The sequence below is a fragment of the Salmo salar genome, chromosome 02, assembly GCF_965601325.2.
Source record: "Salmo salar chromosome 02, fSalSal1, whole genome shotgun sequence".
Lineage (NCBI taxonomy): Eukaryota > Metazoa > Chordata > Actinopteri > Salmoniformes > Salmonidae > Salmo > Salmo salar.
Window position 1 is genome coordinate 75686714 of NC_138292.1, and position 20787 is coordinate 75707500.

Below are 20787 nucleotides of genomic sequence, written 5' to 3' on the forward strand. Positions count from 1 at the left end.
AGACTACGCTGCATTCTCTCACCTCTAGGCTAAACTGGCTTACAGGCAAAGCGTCTCATAGGCCTATACAGAGTCTGTTCGTCTCTAATAAAATATAAAAGATGGATTGAATAGGTATACAGGTGTGTGTGTGTGCGTCAGTCCCCAATAGTTTTAAAGTGTGTTTAGGCTGTCAGTGGTTTTAAACCTCTCCTCAGGGAGCCCCAGCCAGTCCACATATTTCATCTATTCTACAGTTAGCGCACCAAGGTGAACTAGTTCAGGGCTTCAACAAAGTGGTGAAATGTCTGAGGGTCCACAACGAGAGGTTTGGAAACCACTGAGCTACATCACGCAAACAAACAGCACACACAATCCCTTGTGTTGGTCATTTTATCAAGTAAAACTTTATTGTACTGATACTCAAGTTGCAAAATATTACACTTTGTGTTTTATTGTTTTGTTTTTCATGTGGTGGTATTAGATAGTGTCTTTAAAACACCTTCCTTTGCAGTGCTGAGGATCATATAGGGCTGCTTCAGTCCCGAACTTTCCCCAAATTCTCAGTTTTTACAGAAATCCTGGTGGAAGGAGTCCAGGATTTCCTGCTTATTCCCCTCATATTTCCAGGAATCTTCCAGCCAGGATTTGTGGAAAACCAGGGAATTTAGAATTGTGCAACCCCAGTCATATGGTTTAAAAAGACTATAGGCCTTATGGATTTTCCTAGAAAGTGCAACAGTATGTATATAGTATATATATACACCAGCATTGTGCCTGTCCACGGCTGAGAGGAGGATGACCTAGAAATACATTGAGGAGACTGTGATGGAGGGGATAAACAGCTGTCCACGGTTACGTCCCAAATGGAACACTGTGCCCTACTTAATGCACTACTCTTGACCAGAGAGCTCTATAGGCCTGGGTCAAAAGTAGTGCACTACACTTGACCAGAGAACTCTATAGGGTCTGGGTCAAAAGTAGTGCACTAAGTAGGGAATATGGTGTCATTTGGGACGTGCCCTATGATATTAGGCGACGGTACACGACATTAAAGAGTAGAAGAGAATATGGAATTGTATTCAAAGGAGAAGAGTGTTAAGACAATGTAATAATAATAATAATGATAATATAATGGTATTTCCAATCCTGGACAACTGAGTTAGAGAATGTAATTACACCTTTCTAATACAAGATGTCAAATGAGTTCTGATGTGTTTAACGTGAGAATGAGTAAACTACTAGGCCGGATTTGAGAAAAGGAATTCAGGTCATTAAGAAGGCAGAACATGAACTGGTTCCACGAGGCTCAGTTGATAAGAGCATCACGGCACTAGAGGTTCAATTCCCGCTGGGCAACACCCAGACAACAGAACACCTGACCGTCACTTTGGATAGAAGCATCTGCTATGTGGCATATTATTATTATTCATCTGAACGGAACTAGTGTCAAGACAGAAGTGTACAGTTGAGTGTATGTATTAACACAAGGACAGGAAGAACACACCAGACTGGAAACAATAACATCAAGACCTTCTGTAGCTTCCTCGAGCTTGGTCCACCTGGGGGGATGACGACGACACACGCCGGGGGGGTAGGAGAGGGGGAGGGTGGGGTGAGTGCAGAGTATTGTGCGTTTGTCCCAAATGGCACCCTATTCCCTTTAGAGTGCACTACTTTTGACCAGAGCCCATAGGGGTCTGGTAAAAAGTAGTGCACTATATAGGGAACAGGGGGCCATTCAGAAAGCATACCAGTATGTGTGGAACAATATGCTAGCCTAGTACATAGGAGACAGTTGTTACAGAGACAGGTGCCTGTCCCAATGTGGTAGTTAGGAGACAGTTGTTACAGAGAATGACCCTGTCCCAATATGGTACTTAGGAGACAGTTGTTTCAGAGAATGGTCCTGTCCCAATGTGGTAGTTAGGAGACAATTGTTTCAGAGAATGGTCCTGTCCCAATGTGGTAGTTAGGAGACAGTTGTTACAGAGAATGGCCCTGTCCCAATATGGTACTTAGGAGACAGTTGTTACAGAGAATGGCCCTCTCCCAATATGGTAGTTAGGAGACAATTATTACAGAGACAGGACCCTGTCCCAATATGGTAGTTAGGAGACAGTTGTTACAGAGACAGGTCCCACTCCAACACTCCATAAAGGATGAAGCATAGAAAGAGACTAAATAATAAATAAATAACAGTAGAAAAAACACAAATGGGACAGAAAGGGCAACACTGCTGGTTTACTCTCCTCTCCTCTCCATATCTTCCTCTCTTCTTCTCTCCCTCTCGTAGCTGGTGCTTGTGAGTCAACAGGAGACAGTACTCCAGTTTACCTTCCCTCTCTCCCTCCTTCTCTCTCTTCTTCCTTCTCCCTATCTCTCTCCCTCTTTCCTTCCTTCTCCCTCTCCTTCTCTCTCTTCTTCCTTCTCCCTATCTCTCTCCCTCTTTCCTTCCTTCTCCCTCTCCTTCTCTCTCTTCTTCCTTCTCCCTATCTCTCTCCCTCTTTCCTTCCTTCTCCCTCTCCTTCGCTCTCTTCTTCCTTCGCCCTCTCTCTCCTTCCTTCCCCCTCTCCCACTCCTTCCTTCCCTCTCCTTCTCTCCCTCCCTTATTCCTTCTCCCTCTCTCCCCCTTCCCTATCTTCTTCCTTCAATCCCTCTCTATCTGGTTGGGTCTAGAAGTCAGTGAACTCCTTGGCACATTGTTCACTGATGGAGACTCTGATCTCCTCCTCTTCGTACTCCTCAAAGTTGCTGGTGTCACCTGGGCCTTTGAACTTAGGAACGAACGGGGCCTCCACCTACACACACACACACACGCACGCACACGCACGCACACACACACACACACAGGAAGAGGAATAAAACAGAAATATTAAAAAATCTATGAAACAATCACTGCATTTTACTAAACCAGATTCCTGTATAATTATCATATTCAAACATATAAATACATTTGTTTACATGACATTCACTTAGTTCTTATCCAGAGCGCCTTACAGGAGAAATGAGGGTTAAGTGCTTTGATCAAAGGGGATTTCTGGAAAACCTGGTCATTTTGAGAAAGTTACCTGGAATTGTACTGTACCCTACATGTCAGTTAGCCCCCACCACTCACCTTTCTCTGATATACAGCGATCCAATCAGTGGTGGCGAACCACTTGTGTCCCTTGATGTCGTTGACGCCGTTCTTCAGGTTGCCATAGCGCTTGGTCAGGTCCACCTGTAGTAGATTCCTCAACAGATCCTTCAGGTCAGAGCTGAAGTGGGAGGGGAAACGCACCTGGGGGAGGAGAGGAGAGGGGGGAGGAGAGGAGGGAAGAGAGGAGAGGGGGAATAGAGGAGGAGGAGAAGGGGGAGTGGTAGTGTGGGAGAGTAGAGAAGGAGAGGGGGGAGGGGGAATAGAGGAGGGGGGAAGGGGGAGTGGTAGCGTGGGAGAGTATAGAAGGAGAGGGCGAGGAGAGGCGGAGATGGGGGGAAGAGAGGAGGGTGGAGGAGAGGAAGGGGAGGAGAGGGGGAGGAGAGGTGGAAGAGAGGAGGTGGAGGAGGAGGGAGGAGGGGTGAGGAGGCGATGGGGAGGAGAGGAGAGGGTGGAGGATGGAGAGGGGGAGGACAGGAGGGAGGGTGGAGAGGGGGAGGAGAGGAGGAGAGGAAGGGGGAGTGGTAGTGTGGGAGAGTAGAGAAGGAGGAGGAGAGGAGAGGGGGAATAGAGGAGGAGGAAAGGGGAAGTGGTAGTGTGGGAGAGTAGAGAAGGAGAGGGGCGGAGAGATGTTAGAAGGAAGAGGCAAACCAGGTTCTCATCTCAGTGCTGATCTAAAATTACTAGACAGGCAAATCACACACACACACACACACACACACACACACACACACACACACACACACACACACACACACACACACACACACACACACACACACACACACACACACACACACACCACCGTTCAAAAGTTTGGGTTCACTTAGACATCCTTGTTTTTGAAAGAAAAGCGCATTTGTGGTCCATTAGATTAACATCAATTTGATCAGAAATACAGTGTAGATGTTGTTAATGTTGTAAATGACTGTTGTAGCTGGAAACGGCTGATTTTTAATGGAATATCTACACAGGCGTACAGAGGCCCATTATCAGCAACCATCACTCCTGTGTTCCAATGAAACGTTGTGTTAGCTAATCCAAGTTTATCATTTTGAAAGGCTAATTGATCATTAGAAAACCCTTTTGTAATTATGTTAGCACAGCTGAAAACTGTTGTTCTAATTAAAGAAGCAATAAAACTGGCCTTCTTTAGACTAGTTGAGTATCTGGAGCATCAGCATTTGTGGGTTCGATTACAGGCTCAAAATGGCCAGAAACAAAGAACTTTCTTCTGAAACTTGTCAGTCTATTCTTGTTCTGAGAAATGAAGGCTATTCCATGCGAGAAATCAGAACAACAGTTTTCAGCTGTGCTAAGCCTATGAAAATGATAAACTTGGATTAGCTAACACAACATGCCATTGGAAAAAATGAGTGATGTTTCCTGATAATGGGCCTCTGTACGTCTATGTAGATATTCAATTTTTAAAGAATCTGCCGTTTCCAGCTGCAATAGTCATTTACAACATTAACAATGTCTACACTGTATTTCTGATGAATTTGATGTTCTTTTAATGGACAAAACATTTGCTTTTCTTTCAACAACAAAAAATGATATTTCTAAGTGACCCCAAACTTTTGAATGGTAGCATATACACTGCTCAAAAAAATAAAGGGAACACTTAAACAACACAATGTAACTCCAAGTCAATCCCACTTCTGTGAAATCAAACTGTCCACTTAGGAAGCAACACTGATTGACAATAATTGCCACATGCTGTTGTGCAAATGGAATAGACAACAGGTGAAAATTATAGGCAATTAGCAAGACACCCCCAATAAAGGAGTGGTTCTGCAGGTGGGGACCACAGACCACTTCTCAGTTCCTATGCTTCCTGGCTGATGTTTTGGTCACTTTTGAATGCTGGCGGTGCTTTCACTCTAGTGGTAGCATGAGACGGAGTCTACAACCCACACAAGTGGCTCAGGTAGTGCAGCTCATCCAGGATGGCACATCAATGCGAGCTGTGGCAAGAATGTTTGCTGTGTCTGTCAGCGTAGTGTCCAGAGCAAGGAGGCGCTACCAGGAGACAGGCCAGTACATCAGGAGACGTGGAGGAGGCCGTAGGAGGGCAACAACCCAGTAGCAGGACCGCTACCTCCGCCTTTGTGCAAGGAGGAGCAGGAGAAGCACTGCCAGAGCCCTGCAAAATGACCTCCAGCAGGCCACAAATGTGCATGTGTCTGCTCAAACGGTCAGAAACAGACTCCATGAGGGTGGTATGAGGGCCCGACGTCCACAGGTGGGGGTTGTGCTTACAGCCCAACACCGTACAGGATGTTTGGCATTTGCCAGAGAACACCAAGATTGGCAAATTCGCCACTGGCGCCCTGTGCTCTTCACAGATGAAAGCAGGTTCACACTGAGCACATGTGACAGACGTGACAGAGTCTGGAGACGCCGTGGAGAACGTTCTGCTGCCTGCAACATCCTCCAGCATCACCGGTTTGGCGGTGGGTCAGTCATGGTGTGGGGTGGCATTTCTTTGGGGAGCCGCACAGCCCTCCATGTGCTCGCCAGAGGTAGCCTGACTGCCATTAGGTACCGAGATGAGATCCTCAGACCCCTTGTGAGACCATATGCTGGCCCTGGGTTCCTCCTAATGCAAGACAATGCTAGACCTCATGTGGCTGGAGTGTGTCAGCAGTTCCTGCAAGAGGAAGGCATTGATGCTATGGACTGGCCCGCCTGTTTCCCAGACCTGAATTCAATTGAGCACATAAGGGACATCATGTCTCGCTCCATCCACCAACGCCACGTTGCACCACAGACTGTCCAGGAGTTGGCGGATGCTTTAGTCCAGGTCTGGGAGGAGATCCCTCAGGAGACCATCCGCCACCTCATCAGGAGCATGCCCAGGCGTTGTAGGGAGGTCATACAGGCACGTGGAGGCCAGACACACTACTGAGCCTCATTTTGACTTGTTTTAAGGACATTACATCAAAGTTGGATCAGCCTGTAGTGTGGTTTTCCACTTTAATTTTGAGTGTGACTCCAAATCCAGACCTCCATGGGTTGATAAATTGGATTTCCATTGATTATGTTTGTGTGATTTTGTTGTCAGCACATTCAACTATGTAAAGAAAAAAGTATTTAATAAGATTATTTCTTTCATTCAGATCTAGGATGTGTTGTTTAAGTGTTCCCTTTATTTTTTTGAGCAGTATATATAAGTCAGATGTTTACATACACCAAATACATTTAAACTCCGTTTTTCACAATTGCTGACATTTAATCCAAGTAAACATTCTCTGTTTTTGGTCAGTTAGGATCACCACTTTATTTTAAGAATGTGAAATGTCAGAATAATAGTAGAGAGAATGATTTATTTCAGATTTTATTTATTTCATCACATTCCCAGCGGGTCAGAAGTTTACATAGACTCAATTAGTGTTTGGTAGCATTGCCTTTAAATTGTTTAACTTGGGTCAAACGTTTCGGGTAGCCTTCCACAAGCTTCCCACAATAAGTTGGGTGAATTTTGGCCCATTCCTCCTGACAGAGCTGGTGTAACTGAGTCAGGTTTGTAGGCCTCCTTGCTCTCACAAGCTTTTTCAGTTCTGCCCACACATTTTCTATAGGATTGAGGTCAGGGCTTTGTGATGGCCACTCCAATACCTTGACTTTGTTGTCCTTCAGCCATTTTGCCACAACCTTGGGGTCATTGCTTGGGGTCATTGTCTATTTGAAAGACCCATTTGCGACCAAGCTTTAACTTCCTGAAATAAGTCTTGAGATGTTGCTTCAATATATCCACATAATTTTCCTCCCTCATGATGGCATCTATTTTGTGAAGTGCACCAGTCCCTCCTGTAGCAAAGCACACCCACAACATGATGCTGCCACCCCCATGCTTCATGGTTGGTATGGTGTTCTTCGGCTTGCAAGCCTCCCCCTTTTTCCTCCAAACATAACAATGGTCATTATTGCCAAACAGTTCTATTTTTGTTTCATCAGACCAGAGGACATTTCTCCAAAAAGTACGATCTTTGTCCCTATGTGCAGTTGCAAACCGTAGTCTGGCTTTTTTATGGCAGTTTTGGAGCAGTGGCTTCTTCCTTGCTGAGCGGCCTTTCAGGTTATGTCGATATAGGACTCGTTTTACTGTGGATATAGATACTTTTGTACCTGTTTCCTCAAGCATCTTCACAAGGTCCTTGCTGTTGTTCTGGGATTGATTTGCACTTTTCGCACCAAAGTGCATTCATCTCTAGGAGACAGAAAACGTCTCCTTCCTGAGCAGTATGACGGCTGCGTGGTCCCATGGTGTTTATACTTGCGTACTATTGTTTGTACAGATGAACGTGGTACCTTCAGGCGTTTGGAAATTGCTCACAAGGATGAACCAGACTTGAGGAGGTCTACAATTTCTTTTCTGAGGTCTTGGCTGATTTCTTTTGACTTTCCCATGATGTCAAGCAAAGAGGCACTGAGTTTGAAGGTAGGCCTTGAAATACATCCACAGGTACACCTCCAATTGACTCAAATTATGTCAATTAGCCTATCAGAAGCTTCTAAAGCCATGACATCATTTTTCTGGAATTATCCAAGCTGTTTAAAGGCACAGCCAACTTAGTGTATGTAAACTTCTGACCCACTGGAATTGTGATACAGTAAATTATAAGTGAAATAATCTGTCTGTAAACAATTGTTGGAAAGATGACTTGTGTCATGCATGAAGTAGATGTCCTAACCGACTTGCCAAAACTATAGTTTGTTAAAAATACATTTGTGGAGTGTTTGAAAAACAACTTCAAATGTATATATATAGTGTAGGGTAGGTAGAAGTCCCAAATGGCATCCTATGCCCTAAATAGCGCACTACATTTGAACAGGGCCCATAGGGATCCATTCTAGGAGTGTCAGAACACTGAAGCACTGAGTCCAAAGACAGACTACCCAGGGATGCAAACCGGTCACTTTTAGGCGACATTCAGCGTCTCTACAGAAGAGAGGTGTGAGCAGATCATCTCCCTGTGTGACCCTACCTTCTCTGACGGCTGTGTCATCACGCACTCCACGCAACACACTTTGTTCCTGACTGGGACATTTGGAATGAAACTCGAGTTGTGTTTTTGAAATAATGCTGTGATTATAGTCGATATATTATAGTTGCATGTATGTTTCAATAGTGCAAAGTGTTACACACAAAGTGATGTGGCCCTGGTCAAAAGTAGGTCATAAAGGGAAACGGGTGCCATGGCCCTGGTCAAAAGTATTCATAAAGGGAAACGGGTGATATGGCCCTGGTCAAAAGTATTCATAAAGGGAAACAGGTGATATGGCCCTGGTCAAAAGTATTCATAAAGGGAAACGGGTGCCATGGCCCTGGTCAAAAGTATTCATAAAGGGAAACGGGTGATATGGCCCTGGTCAAAAGTATTCATAAAGGGAAACGGGTGATATGGCCCTGGTCAAAAGTATTCATAAAGGGAAACGGGTGATATGGCCCTGGTCAAAAGTATTCATAAAGGGAAACGGGTGATATGGCCCTGGTCAAAAGTAGATCATCAAGGGAAACAGGTGATATGGCCCTGGTCAAAAGTATTCATAAAGGGAAACGGGTGATATGGCCCTGGTCAAAAGTATTCATAAAGGGAAACGGGTGATATGGCCCTGGTCAAAAGTAGATCATCAAGGGAAACAGGTGATATGGCCCTGGTCAAAAGTATTCATAAAGGGAAACGGGTGATATGGCCCTGGTCAAAAGTATTCATAAAGGGAAACGGGTGATATGGCCCTGGTCAAAAGTAGATCATCAAGGGAAACAGGTGATATGGCCCTGGTCAAAAGTATTCATAAAGGGAAACGGGTGATATGGCCCTGGTCAAAAGTATTCATAAAGGGAAACGGGTGATATGGCCCTGGTCAAAAGTATTCATAAAGGGAAACGGGTGATATGGCCCTGGTCAAAAGTAGATCATCAAGGGAAACAGGTGATATGGCCCTGGTCAAAAGTATTCATAAAGGGAAACGGGTGATATGGCCCTGGTCAAAAGTAGATCATCAAGGGAAACAGGTGATATGGCCCTGGTCAAAAGTATTCATAAAGGGAAACGGGTGATATGGCCCTGGTCAAAAGTAGATCATCAAGGGAAACAGGTGATATGGCCCTGGTCAAAAGTATTCATAAAGGGAAACGGGTGATATGGCCCTGGTCAAAAGTATTCATAAAGGGAAACGGGTGATATGGCCCTGGTCAAAAGTAGATCATCAAGGGAAACAGGTGATATGGCCCTGGTCAAAAGTATTCATAAAGGGAAACGGGTGATATGGCCCTGGTCAAAAGTAGTTCGTAAAGGGAAAGGTGCCACTTGCAACACAGCCTAGTGAAACCCAGTCAGTATGCTAGTTTAGCAGTATTAGCTTTTTCCCTCTCTGACTACAACTCCGGGTAAACTATCCCAAACCCAGAGCCCTCTGCCTCGCTAACACACGTGACCGCCCTCCTTAACAACGCGCCAACCAGTTGTGCTCTAGAAAAGGATCCTATTGGATAGCTCCATTGGCGACATTTCAAGCTAGCTATGGAGAGATCTTACGGCACGTACTTATGTCCGTTACACTAGCCCAGCTCACCTTCCCAGAGACGATCTTCTCGTAAATTTGTATGGGCTGGTCAGCGAAGAAGGGAGGGTAACCGGCTGCCATCTCATAGACCAACACACCCAACGCCCACCAGTCTACCGCCTTGTTATACCCCTGGAGAGGGAGAGAGAGGGAGGAGGGAAGGGAAGGGGGAGGAGGGAGGGAGGGAGGGAGGGGAGGAGGGAGGGGAGGGGAGGAGGGAGTGAGGGAGGGGAGGGAGTGAGGGGGGGAATGAGGGCAGTGGGAGAGGGAGAAAGGAGGGAGGGGGAGGGAGGGAGGAGGGAGGGGGGAAGGAGGGGAGGGAGGGAGGGGGGAGAGAGGGGAAAGGAGGGAGGGAGGGACGGAGGGGGGAGGGAGGGGAGGAGGAGAGGGAGAAAGGAGGGAGTGGGGAGAGAGGGTGAAGGAGGGAGGGGGAGAGGGAGGGACGGAGGGGGGAGGGAGGGAGGGACAGAGGAAGGGAGGTAGGGAGGTAAAGAGGGAGAGAGGAGATTTAACATGTTGAGTGTTACATTGAGGTTTGGAGGTAGAGAGAGAAAGTATATGAGGTCTGTAGTAAAGTAATGCCTCAGGGACAGCTGCCTCCTCCATTTTGATACCAGTAAAGTAGTTGCACAGAATCCCATTCAGTGCTAAGCCACAGGGACAGCTGCCTCCTCCATTTTGGTTCCATTAAAGTAGTTGCACAGAATCCCATTCAGTGCTACGCCACTGGGCCTCCATTGCGGCTCACCTTGCTGAGGATGATCTCTGGGGCCAGGTACTCTGGGGTTCCACACAGTGTCCAGGTTCGACCTTTCACACGCTTAGCAAAACCAAAATCTGTCACCTGAGAGAGAGAGAGACCATTGAAAATACAACCCATATTTATTTGCACATTGTTATAACACTGTACATAGCCATAATGACATTTGAAATGTCTCTATTCCTTTGAAACTTTGTGAGTGTAATTTTTACTGTTCATTTGTGATTGCTTATTTCACCTTTGTTTATGATCTATTTCACTTGTTTTGGCAATGTTAACATATGTTTCCCATCCCAATAAAGCCCTTTGAATTGAATTGAGAGAGAGACAGGAGGAGGGAAATATTTTGTTATAAAGACAGCAGTTACGCAGTAGTTAAATAGTAGCTACAGAGGAATCTGCAGTACCCCTGTTTCCCACTAGGGGGAAGCAGAGACTGCGCTATAAACCACTGTTGTAGAGCCTGGTACACAGACATATACAGTAAGTGCATGTAATAGAACCCTTTCCAGGACACGACACTCTGACGTCACGCACAGATGCGCGCAACTCTTGTCGGCAGTGAGAAAGCCATCGCCATCTGCTCCCATTCAACATATCTTTGATTTAAGTTTTTATTACTTCTAAACAAATTCACTTTTTGGGGGGTTCTCATATGCTTACAATGATGTTTTGATTCTTGCTTGAACAGTCACTAAGATCATATTTGGTTGTGATCTCTGCAAAATAAATATTTTGGATGCAGCAGTTATTAGCTATAATGCTAACACTCATTGATATAGGCTGTAGCAAAAGCTAGCCAAAGAGCCATTTTACTGGTTGAAGCTGAAGTGTTTTTTTTAAGTATAATGCAGTTGATTTGCGATGATGACACAAACATTATATTAAGCAGGAAATTCATATAAAATCCAATTATAATCCAAAAGTAGTGTGAAATGCACTCATAAGCAACATGTAAATAAAGGTTTTTTTGCTGCCGTTCTATAAGAACTCCCACTTGCGCGCATCGCCCTCGTGCGGCAATGTTTGTAAACACAGGAAGGGTTTATAACAGACGGTTAGCTGACAACGTCACAAAAACCATGCACGGACGTTGATGGGGTAGAAGTCCTTGTGTTGTTGTGATTCTGAACGGCCAGAAAGCAACAATGACAAGAACCTGCCATGTGGGGAACAGTAGGTGGTTCGTTTCAACTAGTTTTATCTTGTTATTGATACCATGTCTTGTTTTGAGGTGTTTTCACTCGTCACGTCTATGCTAATATGGCTAAAATCGGCCAGTTAGCTAACCAACAATTCAGATCCCATGACCTTTTTCTAAAATGGATTAAACAAAAAGGTTCCTCATCAATCTATACACAATACCCCATAGTGACAAAGTGAAAAGGTTTAGAAATGTTTGCAAATTCATAAAAAAGAAAAACCTTATTTACATACAGTATTTATATACAATACCAGTCAAAAGTTTGGACACACCTACTCATTCAAGGATTTGTACTATTTTCTACATCATAGAATAATAGTGAAGACAACAAAACTATGAAATAGCAGAAATGGAATCATGTAGTAACCAAAAAAAAGTGATAAACAAATCAAAATATATTTTAGATTCTTCAAAGTAGCCACAGCTTTGTACACTCTTGGCATTCTCTCAACCAGCTTCACGAGGAATGCTTTTCCAACAGTTTTAAAGGAGTTCCCACATATGCTGGGCGCTTGTTGGCTGCTTTTCCTTCACTTTGCGTTCTAACTCATCCCAAACCATCTCAATTGGGTTGAGGTCGGGTGATTGTGGAGGCCAGGTCATCTGATGCAACACTCTACCACTCTCCTTTTTGGTCAAATAGACCTTTCACATCCTGGAGGTGTTTTTGGGTCATTGTCCTGAAAAACAAATGATAGTCCCACTAAGCAAATCAGATGGGATGGCGTATCGCTGCAGAATGCTGTGTCATTCCTCAGCAAAAGGCACATGACAGCCTGCTTGGAGTTTTCCCCAAAAGGCACCTAAAGACTCTCAGACCATGAGAAACAAGATTCTCTGGTCTGATGAAACCAAGATTGAACTATTTGGCCTGAATGCCAAGCATCACATCTGGAGGAAACCTGGCACCATCCCTACAATGAAGCATGTTGGTAGCAGCATCATGCTGTGGGGATGTTTTTCAGCGGCAGGGACTGGGAGACTACTCAGGATTGAGGGAAAGATGAACGGAGCACAGACAGAACCTTGATGAAAACCTGTTCCAGAGCGCTCAGGACCACAAACTGGGGCGAAGGTTCACCTTCCAACAGGACAACTACCCTAAGCACACAGCCAAGACAACGCAGGAGTGGCTTCAGATTAGTCTCTGAATGTCCTTGAGTGATCCAGCCAGAGCCCGGACTTGAACCCGATCGAACATCTCCGGAGAAACCTGAAAATAGCTGTGCAGCGATACTCCCCATCCAACCTGACAGAGCTTGAGAGGATCTGCAGAGAAGAATGGGAGAAACTCCCCAAATACAGGTGTGCCAAGCTTGTAGCGTCATACCCAAGAAGACTCAAGGCTGTAATCGCTGCCAAAGGTGCTTCAACAAAGTACTGAGTAAAGGGTCTGAATACTTATGTAAATGTAATATTTAAAAAAATTTTTTTACTAAAAACCTGTTTTTGCTTTGACATTATGGGGTATTGCGTGTAGATTGATGAGGGGAAAAAACGATTTAATTCATTTTAGAACAAGGCTGTAACGTAACAAAATGTTGGAAAAGTCAAGGCGTCTGAATACCTTCTGAATGCACTGTATTTGAGAAACAACAAGTGCTTATTGTGCACATTTGTCTTTTTTCAATAAAGACTTGGAGAGGAAATATAGTTTACATGTTGTCAACAATCCTTTGATTCCCCGCCTCGGTTTTGTCCCGTTTATAACATCCTAAATAAAAATATTACAACTTAATGTGTGTAGCCCGTACATAGCCTTATGTCAGTTTATGTCACCTGTCCATAGCCCTACATCAGGTTAAATTACCTGTATGTAGCTTTACGTCATCCTATGTCACCTGTACGCAGCTCTATATCGTCCTATGTCACCTGTATGTAGCTCTATGTCATGCTATGTCACCTGTATGTAGCCCTGCTGGTCTATGAGCAGGTTCTCCGGTTTCAGGTCTCGGTAGATGAGGTCCAGGGCGTGCAGGTACTCAAAGGTGAGGACAATCTGAGCCGCGTAGAACCGAGCATGAGGCTCACTACACGAGAGAGAGAGGAAGGGAGAGAGTGAGAGAGAGAGGAAGGGAGAGAGTGAGAGAGATGGAGAGAGAGAGAGAGGAAGGGAGAGAGAGAAAGAGAGAGAGACGAAGGGAGAGAGTGAGAGAGATGGAGAGAGAGAGATGAATAAGCAAATAAGCAGAGAAGACAACAACAGTAGAATAGATGACAGTAGAACAGAAACTAAACATAATACAGTAGAATAGATGACAGCGCTACAGTAACTAAACATAATACAGTAGAATAGATGACAGCGCTACAGTAACTAAACATAATACAGTAGAATAGATGACAGCACTACAGTAACTAAACATAATACAGTAGAATAGATGACAGCGCTACAGTAACTAAACATAATACAGTAGAATAGATGACAGCGCTACAGTAACTAAACATAATACAGTAGAATAGATGACAGCGCTACAGTAACTAAACATAATACAGTAGAATAGATGACAGCGCTACAGTAACTAAACATAATACAGTAGAATAGATGACAGCACTACAGTAACTAAACATAATACAGTAGAATAGATGACAGCACTACAGTAACTAAACATAATACAGTAGAATAGATGACAGCACTACAGTAACTAAACATAATACAGTAGAATAGATGACAGCACTACAGTAACTAAACATAATACAGTAGAATAGATGACAGCACTACAGTAACTAAACATAATACAGTAGAATAGATGACAGCACTACAGTAACTAAACATAATACAGTAGAATAGATGACAGCACTACAGTAACTAAACATAATACAGTAGAATAGATGACAGCACTACAGTAACTAAACATAATACAGTAGAATAGATGACAGCACTACAGTAACTAAACATAATACAGTAGAATAGATGACAGCACTACAGTAACTAAACATAATACAGTAGAATAGATGACAGCACTACAGTAACTAAACATAATACAGTAGAATAGATGACAGCACTACAGTAACTAAACATAATACAGTAGAATAGATGACAGCACTACAGTAACTAAACATAATACAGTAGAATAGATGACAGCACTACAGTAACTAAACATAATACAGTAAAATAGATGACAGCACTACAGTAACTAAACATAATACAGTAGAATAGATGACTGCACTACAGTAACTAAACATAATACAGTAGAATAGATGACAGCACTACAGTAACTAAACATAATACAGTAGAATAGATGACAGCACTACAGTAACTAAACATAATACAGTAGAATAGATGACTGCACTACAGTAACTAAACATAATACAGTAGAATAGATGACAGCACTACAGTAACTAAACATAATACAGTAGAATAGATGACAGCACTACAGTAACTAAACATAATACAGTAGAATAGATGACAGCACTACAGTAACTAAACATAATACAGTAGAATAGATGACAGCACTACAGTAACTAAACATAATACAGTAGAATAGATGACAGCACTACAGTAACTAAACATAATACAGTAGAATAGATGACTGCACTACAGTAACTAAACATAATACAGTAGAATAGATGACAGCACTACAGTAACTAAACATAATACAGTAGAATAGATGACAGCACTACAGTAACTAAACATAATACAGTAGAATAGATGACAGCACTACAGTAACTAAACATAATACAGTAGAATAGATGACAGCACTACAGTAACTAAATATAATCCAGTAGAATAGATGACAGCACTACAGTAACTAAATAGAACACAGTAGAATAGATGACAGCACTACAGTAACTAAATATAATACAGTAGAATATATGACAGCACTACAGTAACTAAATAGAACACAGTAGAATAGATGACTGCACTACAGTAACTAAATATAATACAGTAGAATAGATGACAGCACTACAGTAACTAAATAGAATACAGTAGAATAGATGACAGCACTACAGTAACTAAATATAATACAGTAGAATAGATGACAGCACTACAGTAACTAAATAGAACACAGTAGAATAGATGACAGCACTACAGTAACTAAACATAATACAGTAAAATAGATGACAGCACTACTGTAACTAAATAGAATACAGTAGAATAGATGACAGCACTACAGTAACTAAACAGAATACAGTAGAATAGATGACAGCACTACAGTAACTAAATAGAATACAGTAGAATAGATGACAGTACTACAGTAACTAAATAGAATACAGTAGAATAGTTGACAGTACTACAGTAACTAAATATAATAAAGTAGAATAGATGACAGTACTACAGTAACTAAATAGAATACAGTAGAATAGTTGACAGTACTACAGTAACTAAATAGAATACAGTAGAATAGATGACAGTACTACAGTAACTAAATAGAATACAGTAGAATAGAATAAAGGAGGATAGACTTGATTCTATTCTATTACATTGAATTTGAATAGAATCTACAATCTAGCCCAATCCAGTAGCATAGGGGGGGGGGGGGGGGGGGTGTGTGTGTGTGTGTGTGTGTGTGTGTGTGTGTGTGTGTGTGTGTGTGTGTGTGTGTGTGTGTGTGTGTGTGTGTGTGTGTGGAGTGGAGCTGTAGTGGAGCGAGGAGCGGATATAAAAATGTTTGGAGTGTCGGCCTCTCTGCCACCAGCTCCAGTCATATGCTCTACCCAGCACTTTAGCATTTAGCATTTCCATCATCACTGCTCTTTTAATTAGGCCTATTCTGTTGTATTTCTTTAGCCTACCCCACATGCAGAGATGTTGATATGAGTCAACCAAGAAATAGGTCACAGCCTGTGTAACAGACAGTAAGACAACCAATGGACCCATGCAGCAGCACAGGAGATGTTTACAGGAGATGTCTACAGGAGATGTTTACAGGAGATGTCTACAGGAGATGTTTACAGGAGATGTCTACAGGAGATGTTTACAGGAGATGTTTACAGATGTTTACAGGAGATGTTTACAGGAGATGTTTATTTAGGCTATTGTTAAAAAACAGGAGTCTAAGTGTGTAACAGTGTTAAGTTGTCTATCAACTGATAAATGTGAGGACAACAGAACCGACTGAAGTATCTGATCGTCAATGAATGAGAGAAAAATACTGTCATTTTTAACACAGCAGCAGCATATCATCAGCTAGTTCCTGGTTCAATAGCATATGACAGGATGTTGAAGCTTCTTAAGACAGCCTGCTTCAAAACCAAACGGTACAAAGTCACAAAAGTAGATGAGGAGTTTGTTAAAGGAGCTTTTTTTATACAACAAAATGAATGGAGTGAATTTGGAACGGTAGTCGTGTGAGTGATTTTTAGCGAGGGAAAGGACGTGAGCGAGGAGTTGAGCGACGGACCACTCTGTGAGCGAGGAGTTGAGTGCCGGACCACTCTGTGAGCGAGGAGTTGAGCGCCAGACCGCTCTGTGAGCGAGGAGTTGAGCGCCAGACCGCTCTGTGAGCGAGGAGTTGAGCGCCGGACCGCTCTGTGAGCGAGGAGTTGAGCGCCAGACCGCTCTGTGAGCGAGGAGTTGAGCGCCAGACCGCTCTGTGAGCGAGGAGTTGAGCGCCAGACCGCTCTGTGAGCGAGGAGTTGAGCGCCAGACCGCTCTGTGAGCGAGGAGTTGAGCGCCGGACCGCTCTGTGAGCGAGGAGTTGAGCGCCGGACCGCTCTGTGAGCGAGGAGTTGAGCGCCGGACCGCTCTGTGAGCGAGGAGTTGAGCGCCAGACCGCTCTGTGAGCGAGGAGTTGAGCGCCAGACCGCTCTGTGAGCGAGGAGTTGAGCGCCAGACCGCTCTGTGAGCGAGGAGTTGAGCGCCAGACCGCTCTGTGAGCGAGGAGTTGAGCGCCGGACCGCTCTGTGAGCGAGGAGTTGAGCGCCAGACCGCTCTGTGAGCGAGGAGTTGAGCGCCAGACCGCTCTGTGAGCGAGGAGTTGAGCGCCGGACCGCTCTGTGAGCGAGGAGTTGAGCGCCAGACCGCTCTGTGAGCGAGGAGTTGAGCGCTCCGTGAGCATTCAGTGGGATTTCAGACTGCTCAGCTCTGCTGTGTAGACGTACCTGAACCTGCCGATTCGTCGTAGATGAGAGAACATCTCTCCACCAGGTACATACTCCATCACCATGTACAGGTTAGTGTTGTCCTGCAGAACAGACAGGATCTGTTACTGATACACACTCAGAGACACACACACACACACACACACACACACACACACACACACACACACACACACAGAGATAGTGTGTACCTTGAAGGAGAACTCTACTTGTACCAGGAAAGGGAAGCTGACAGCCGTTAGAATACGCTTCTCATTCAGAGTATGTTCTATCTGTTTCAGCTTTACAACCTGAGAGAGACAGAGAGAGACAGAGTATGTTCTATCTGTTTCAGCTTTACAACCTGAGAGAGACAGAGAGAGACAGAGACAGAGAGACAAAGACAGAGAGAGAGAGAGAGACAGAGACAGAGAGAGACAGAGTATGTTCTATCTGTTTCAGCTTTACAACCTGAGAGAGACAGAGAGAGACAGAGACAGAGAGACAGAGACAGACAGAGACAGAGAGAGACAGACAGCGAGAGAGACAGAGAGTATGTTCTATCTGTTTCAGCTTTACAACCTGAGAGAGACAGAGAGAGACAGAGACAGAGAGAGACAGAGACAGAGAGAGACAGAGACAGAGAGAGACAGACAGAGCAAGAGAGAAAGAGAGAGCGAGAGAGAGAGAGAGCAAGAGAGAAAGAGAGAGAGAAAGAGAGAGCGAGAGAGAGAGCGAGAGAGACAGAGAGCGAGAGAGAAAGAGAGAGAGCGAGAAAGAGAGAGAGACAAAGAGAGAACGAGAGAGAGAGAGAAAGAGAGAGAGAGACAGAGAGCGAGAGAGAGAGTGAGAGAGAGAGAGAGAGAGAGAGAAAGAGAGAGAGAGAGAGCGAGAGAGAAAGAGAGAGCGAGAGAGACAGAGAGCGAGAGAGAGAGAGACAAAGAGAGAGCGAAAGAGAGAGAGAAAAAGAGAGAGCGAGAAAGAGAGAGACAGAGAGAGAGAGAGACAGAGAGAGAGAGACAGAGTGCGAGAGAGAAAGAGAGAGAGAGAGAAAGAGAGAGAGACAGAGTGCGAGAGAGAAAGAGAGAGAGAAAGAGAGAGCGAGAGAGGGGGAGAGTGAAGAGGAAGCAGTGAAAGAAAGAGGATGAAACACAATGTATGGTCATTATGTTTTTATTGAACCTATCACCTCCCCTAGTGATGATGTCATCCTGACCCCTGACCCCTATCACCTTGCTGACCTGCAGTAGGATGAAGTTGCTCCAGATCAGGTCAGTGTTTTCCCCTCTACCAGTTAGAATTGGGGAAGGGTGTAGTGGTAATGTCACAGACTCCCACACACATGAATCTTACTGCTTACTGCCCTTTGACTTAACCTCTCTCTCTCTTTCCCCTCATCCTTCCTCTCTTCCCCTCATCCCTATCTTTCCCCTCATTCTTCCTCTCTCTATCTTTCCCCTCATCCTTCCTCTCTCACTCTTTCCCCTCATCCCTCCTCTTTCTATCTTTCCCCTCATCCCTCCTCTCTCTCTCTTTCCCCTCATCCCTCCTCTTTCTATCTTCCCCTCATCCTTCCTCTCTCTCTTTCCCCTCATCCTTCCTCTCTATCTTTCCCCTCATCCTTCCTCTCTCCATCTTTCCCCTCATCCTTCCTCTCTCCATCTTTCCCCTCATCCCTCCTCTTTCTATCATCCTCTCTTTCTCCCCTCATCCTATCTTTCCCCTCATCCTTCCTCTCTCCATCTTTCCCCTCCTCCTTCCTCTCTATCTTCCCCTCATCCCTCCTCTTTCTATCATCCTCTCTCTCTCTTTCCCCTGATCCTTCCTTTCTCTCTTTCACCTCATCCTTCTGCTCTCCATCTTTCCCCTCATCCTGTCTCTCTCGATCTGTTCAATAAAGTAAATAAGTGTATATTTAAAATATACATTAAATTTAGGTAAGCTGATCCTAAATCTGTCAATTTGACTACAGCCAACTTCTACCCAGAGCCTCTAATTTCTAACCTCCGACCCTCTAACCCAGCGTCTCCCAATCCAGGTCCTGGGAACCAAAGTGGTGCACATTGTTGTTTTGGCCTAACACTAACACACCTGATTGAAATAAACACTTCATCAAGCCTTGATGAAATGAATCAGGTGTGTCGTGGTAGAGCTAAACCAGAAATGTGCAGCCCTTGGGGTCCCCAGGACCAGGCCTGGGAAACACCGCCCTAACACTTTTTAACGAATCTGGATTCATGGGTTTTACGCTCAAACTGACCTTTTGGAAGAGTGCGATGGTACTCTTTTGAAACTTCCCTAACCTCTGACCTCTAACCCCGGGAACCCTGCTGACCTTCTGCTTGTTGAGGATCTTCATGGCAAAGTGTTGCCCGGTCTCTTTGTGCTTGACCAGCATGACGCGGCCAAACGAACCCGTACCCAGAGTTTTCAACCGCTCAAACTGCTCCAGACTCGCTGTGTTCTGAGGAGAGGGCCACAGAGAAACGCTTACAGAGTGTGTGTGTGTGTGTGTGTGTGTGTGTGTCATGTGTACACGGCACATGCCTGATCATCATCGGCTTAGGAATGATAGGGAGAGAATGAGAATGTCATCTAACACACACACACAGACACACACACACACACACACACGGGCGGGCGGGCGGATGCAGTCTTCCACAATCAAGTATTGCCACATGAGCAGCATTTCATTATTCAGATATGACAAGAATCAGTTATCCAGTTTCTCTCTCAATTCAATGTACATTTCAATGTAAGGGTTTTATTGGCATGGGAAACATATGATGACATTGCCAAAGCAAGTGAAATAGATAATAAACAAAAGTGAAATAAACAATAAAAATTAACAGTAAACATTACACTCACAAAAGTTCCAAAAGAATAAAGGCATTTCAAATGTCATATTATGTCTATATACAGTGTTGTAACGATGTACAAATGGTTAAAGTACAAAAGGGAAAATAAATAGACATAAATATGGGTTGTATTTACAATGGTGTTTGTTCTTCACTGGTTGACCTTTTCTTGTGGCAACAGGTCACACATCTTGCTGCTGTGATGGCACACTGTGGTATTTCACCCAGTAGTTTTAGGAGTTTATCAAAATTG

General features: G+C 44.2%; 1 protein-coding gene across 1 annotated transcript in view; it reads right to left on the reverse strand.

Annotated features, from left to right (window-relative positions):
* Window positions 1-358: 358 nt before the first annotated feature.
* Window positions 359-20787, reverse strand: part of LOC106592286 (cAMP-dependent protein kinase catalytic subunit alpha) — a 24026-nt gene continuing 3597 nt past the window's right edge. The window contains exons 3-10 of the mRNA XM_082967079.1: window positions 20012-20140; window positions 17889-17987; window positions 17698-17780; window positions 13559-13685; window positions 10440-10535; window positions 9701-9823; window positions 3098-3262; window positions 359-2780 (exon numbers count right to left, since the gene is read on the reverse strand). Of these exons, the coding sequence (XP_082823205.1) occupies window positions 2655-2780; window positions 3098-3262; window positions 9701-9823; window positions 10440-10535; window positions 13559-13685; window positions 17698-17780; window positions 17889-17987; window positions 20012-20140 (948 nt within the window). The 3' untranslated portion in view covers window positions 359-2654. The remainder of the gene's footprint in view (window positions 2781-3097; window positions 3263-9700; window positions 9824-10439; window positions 10536-13558; window positions 13686-17697; window positions 17781-17888; window positions 17988-20011; window positions 20141-20787) is intronic.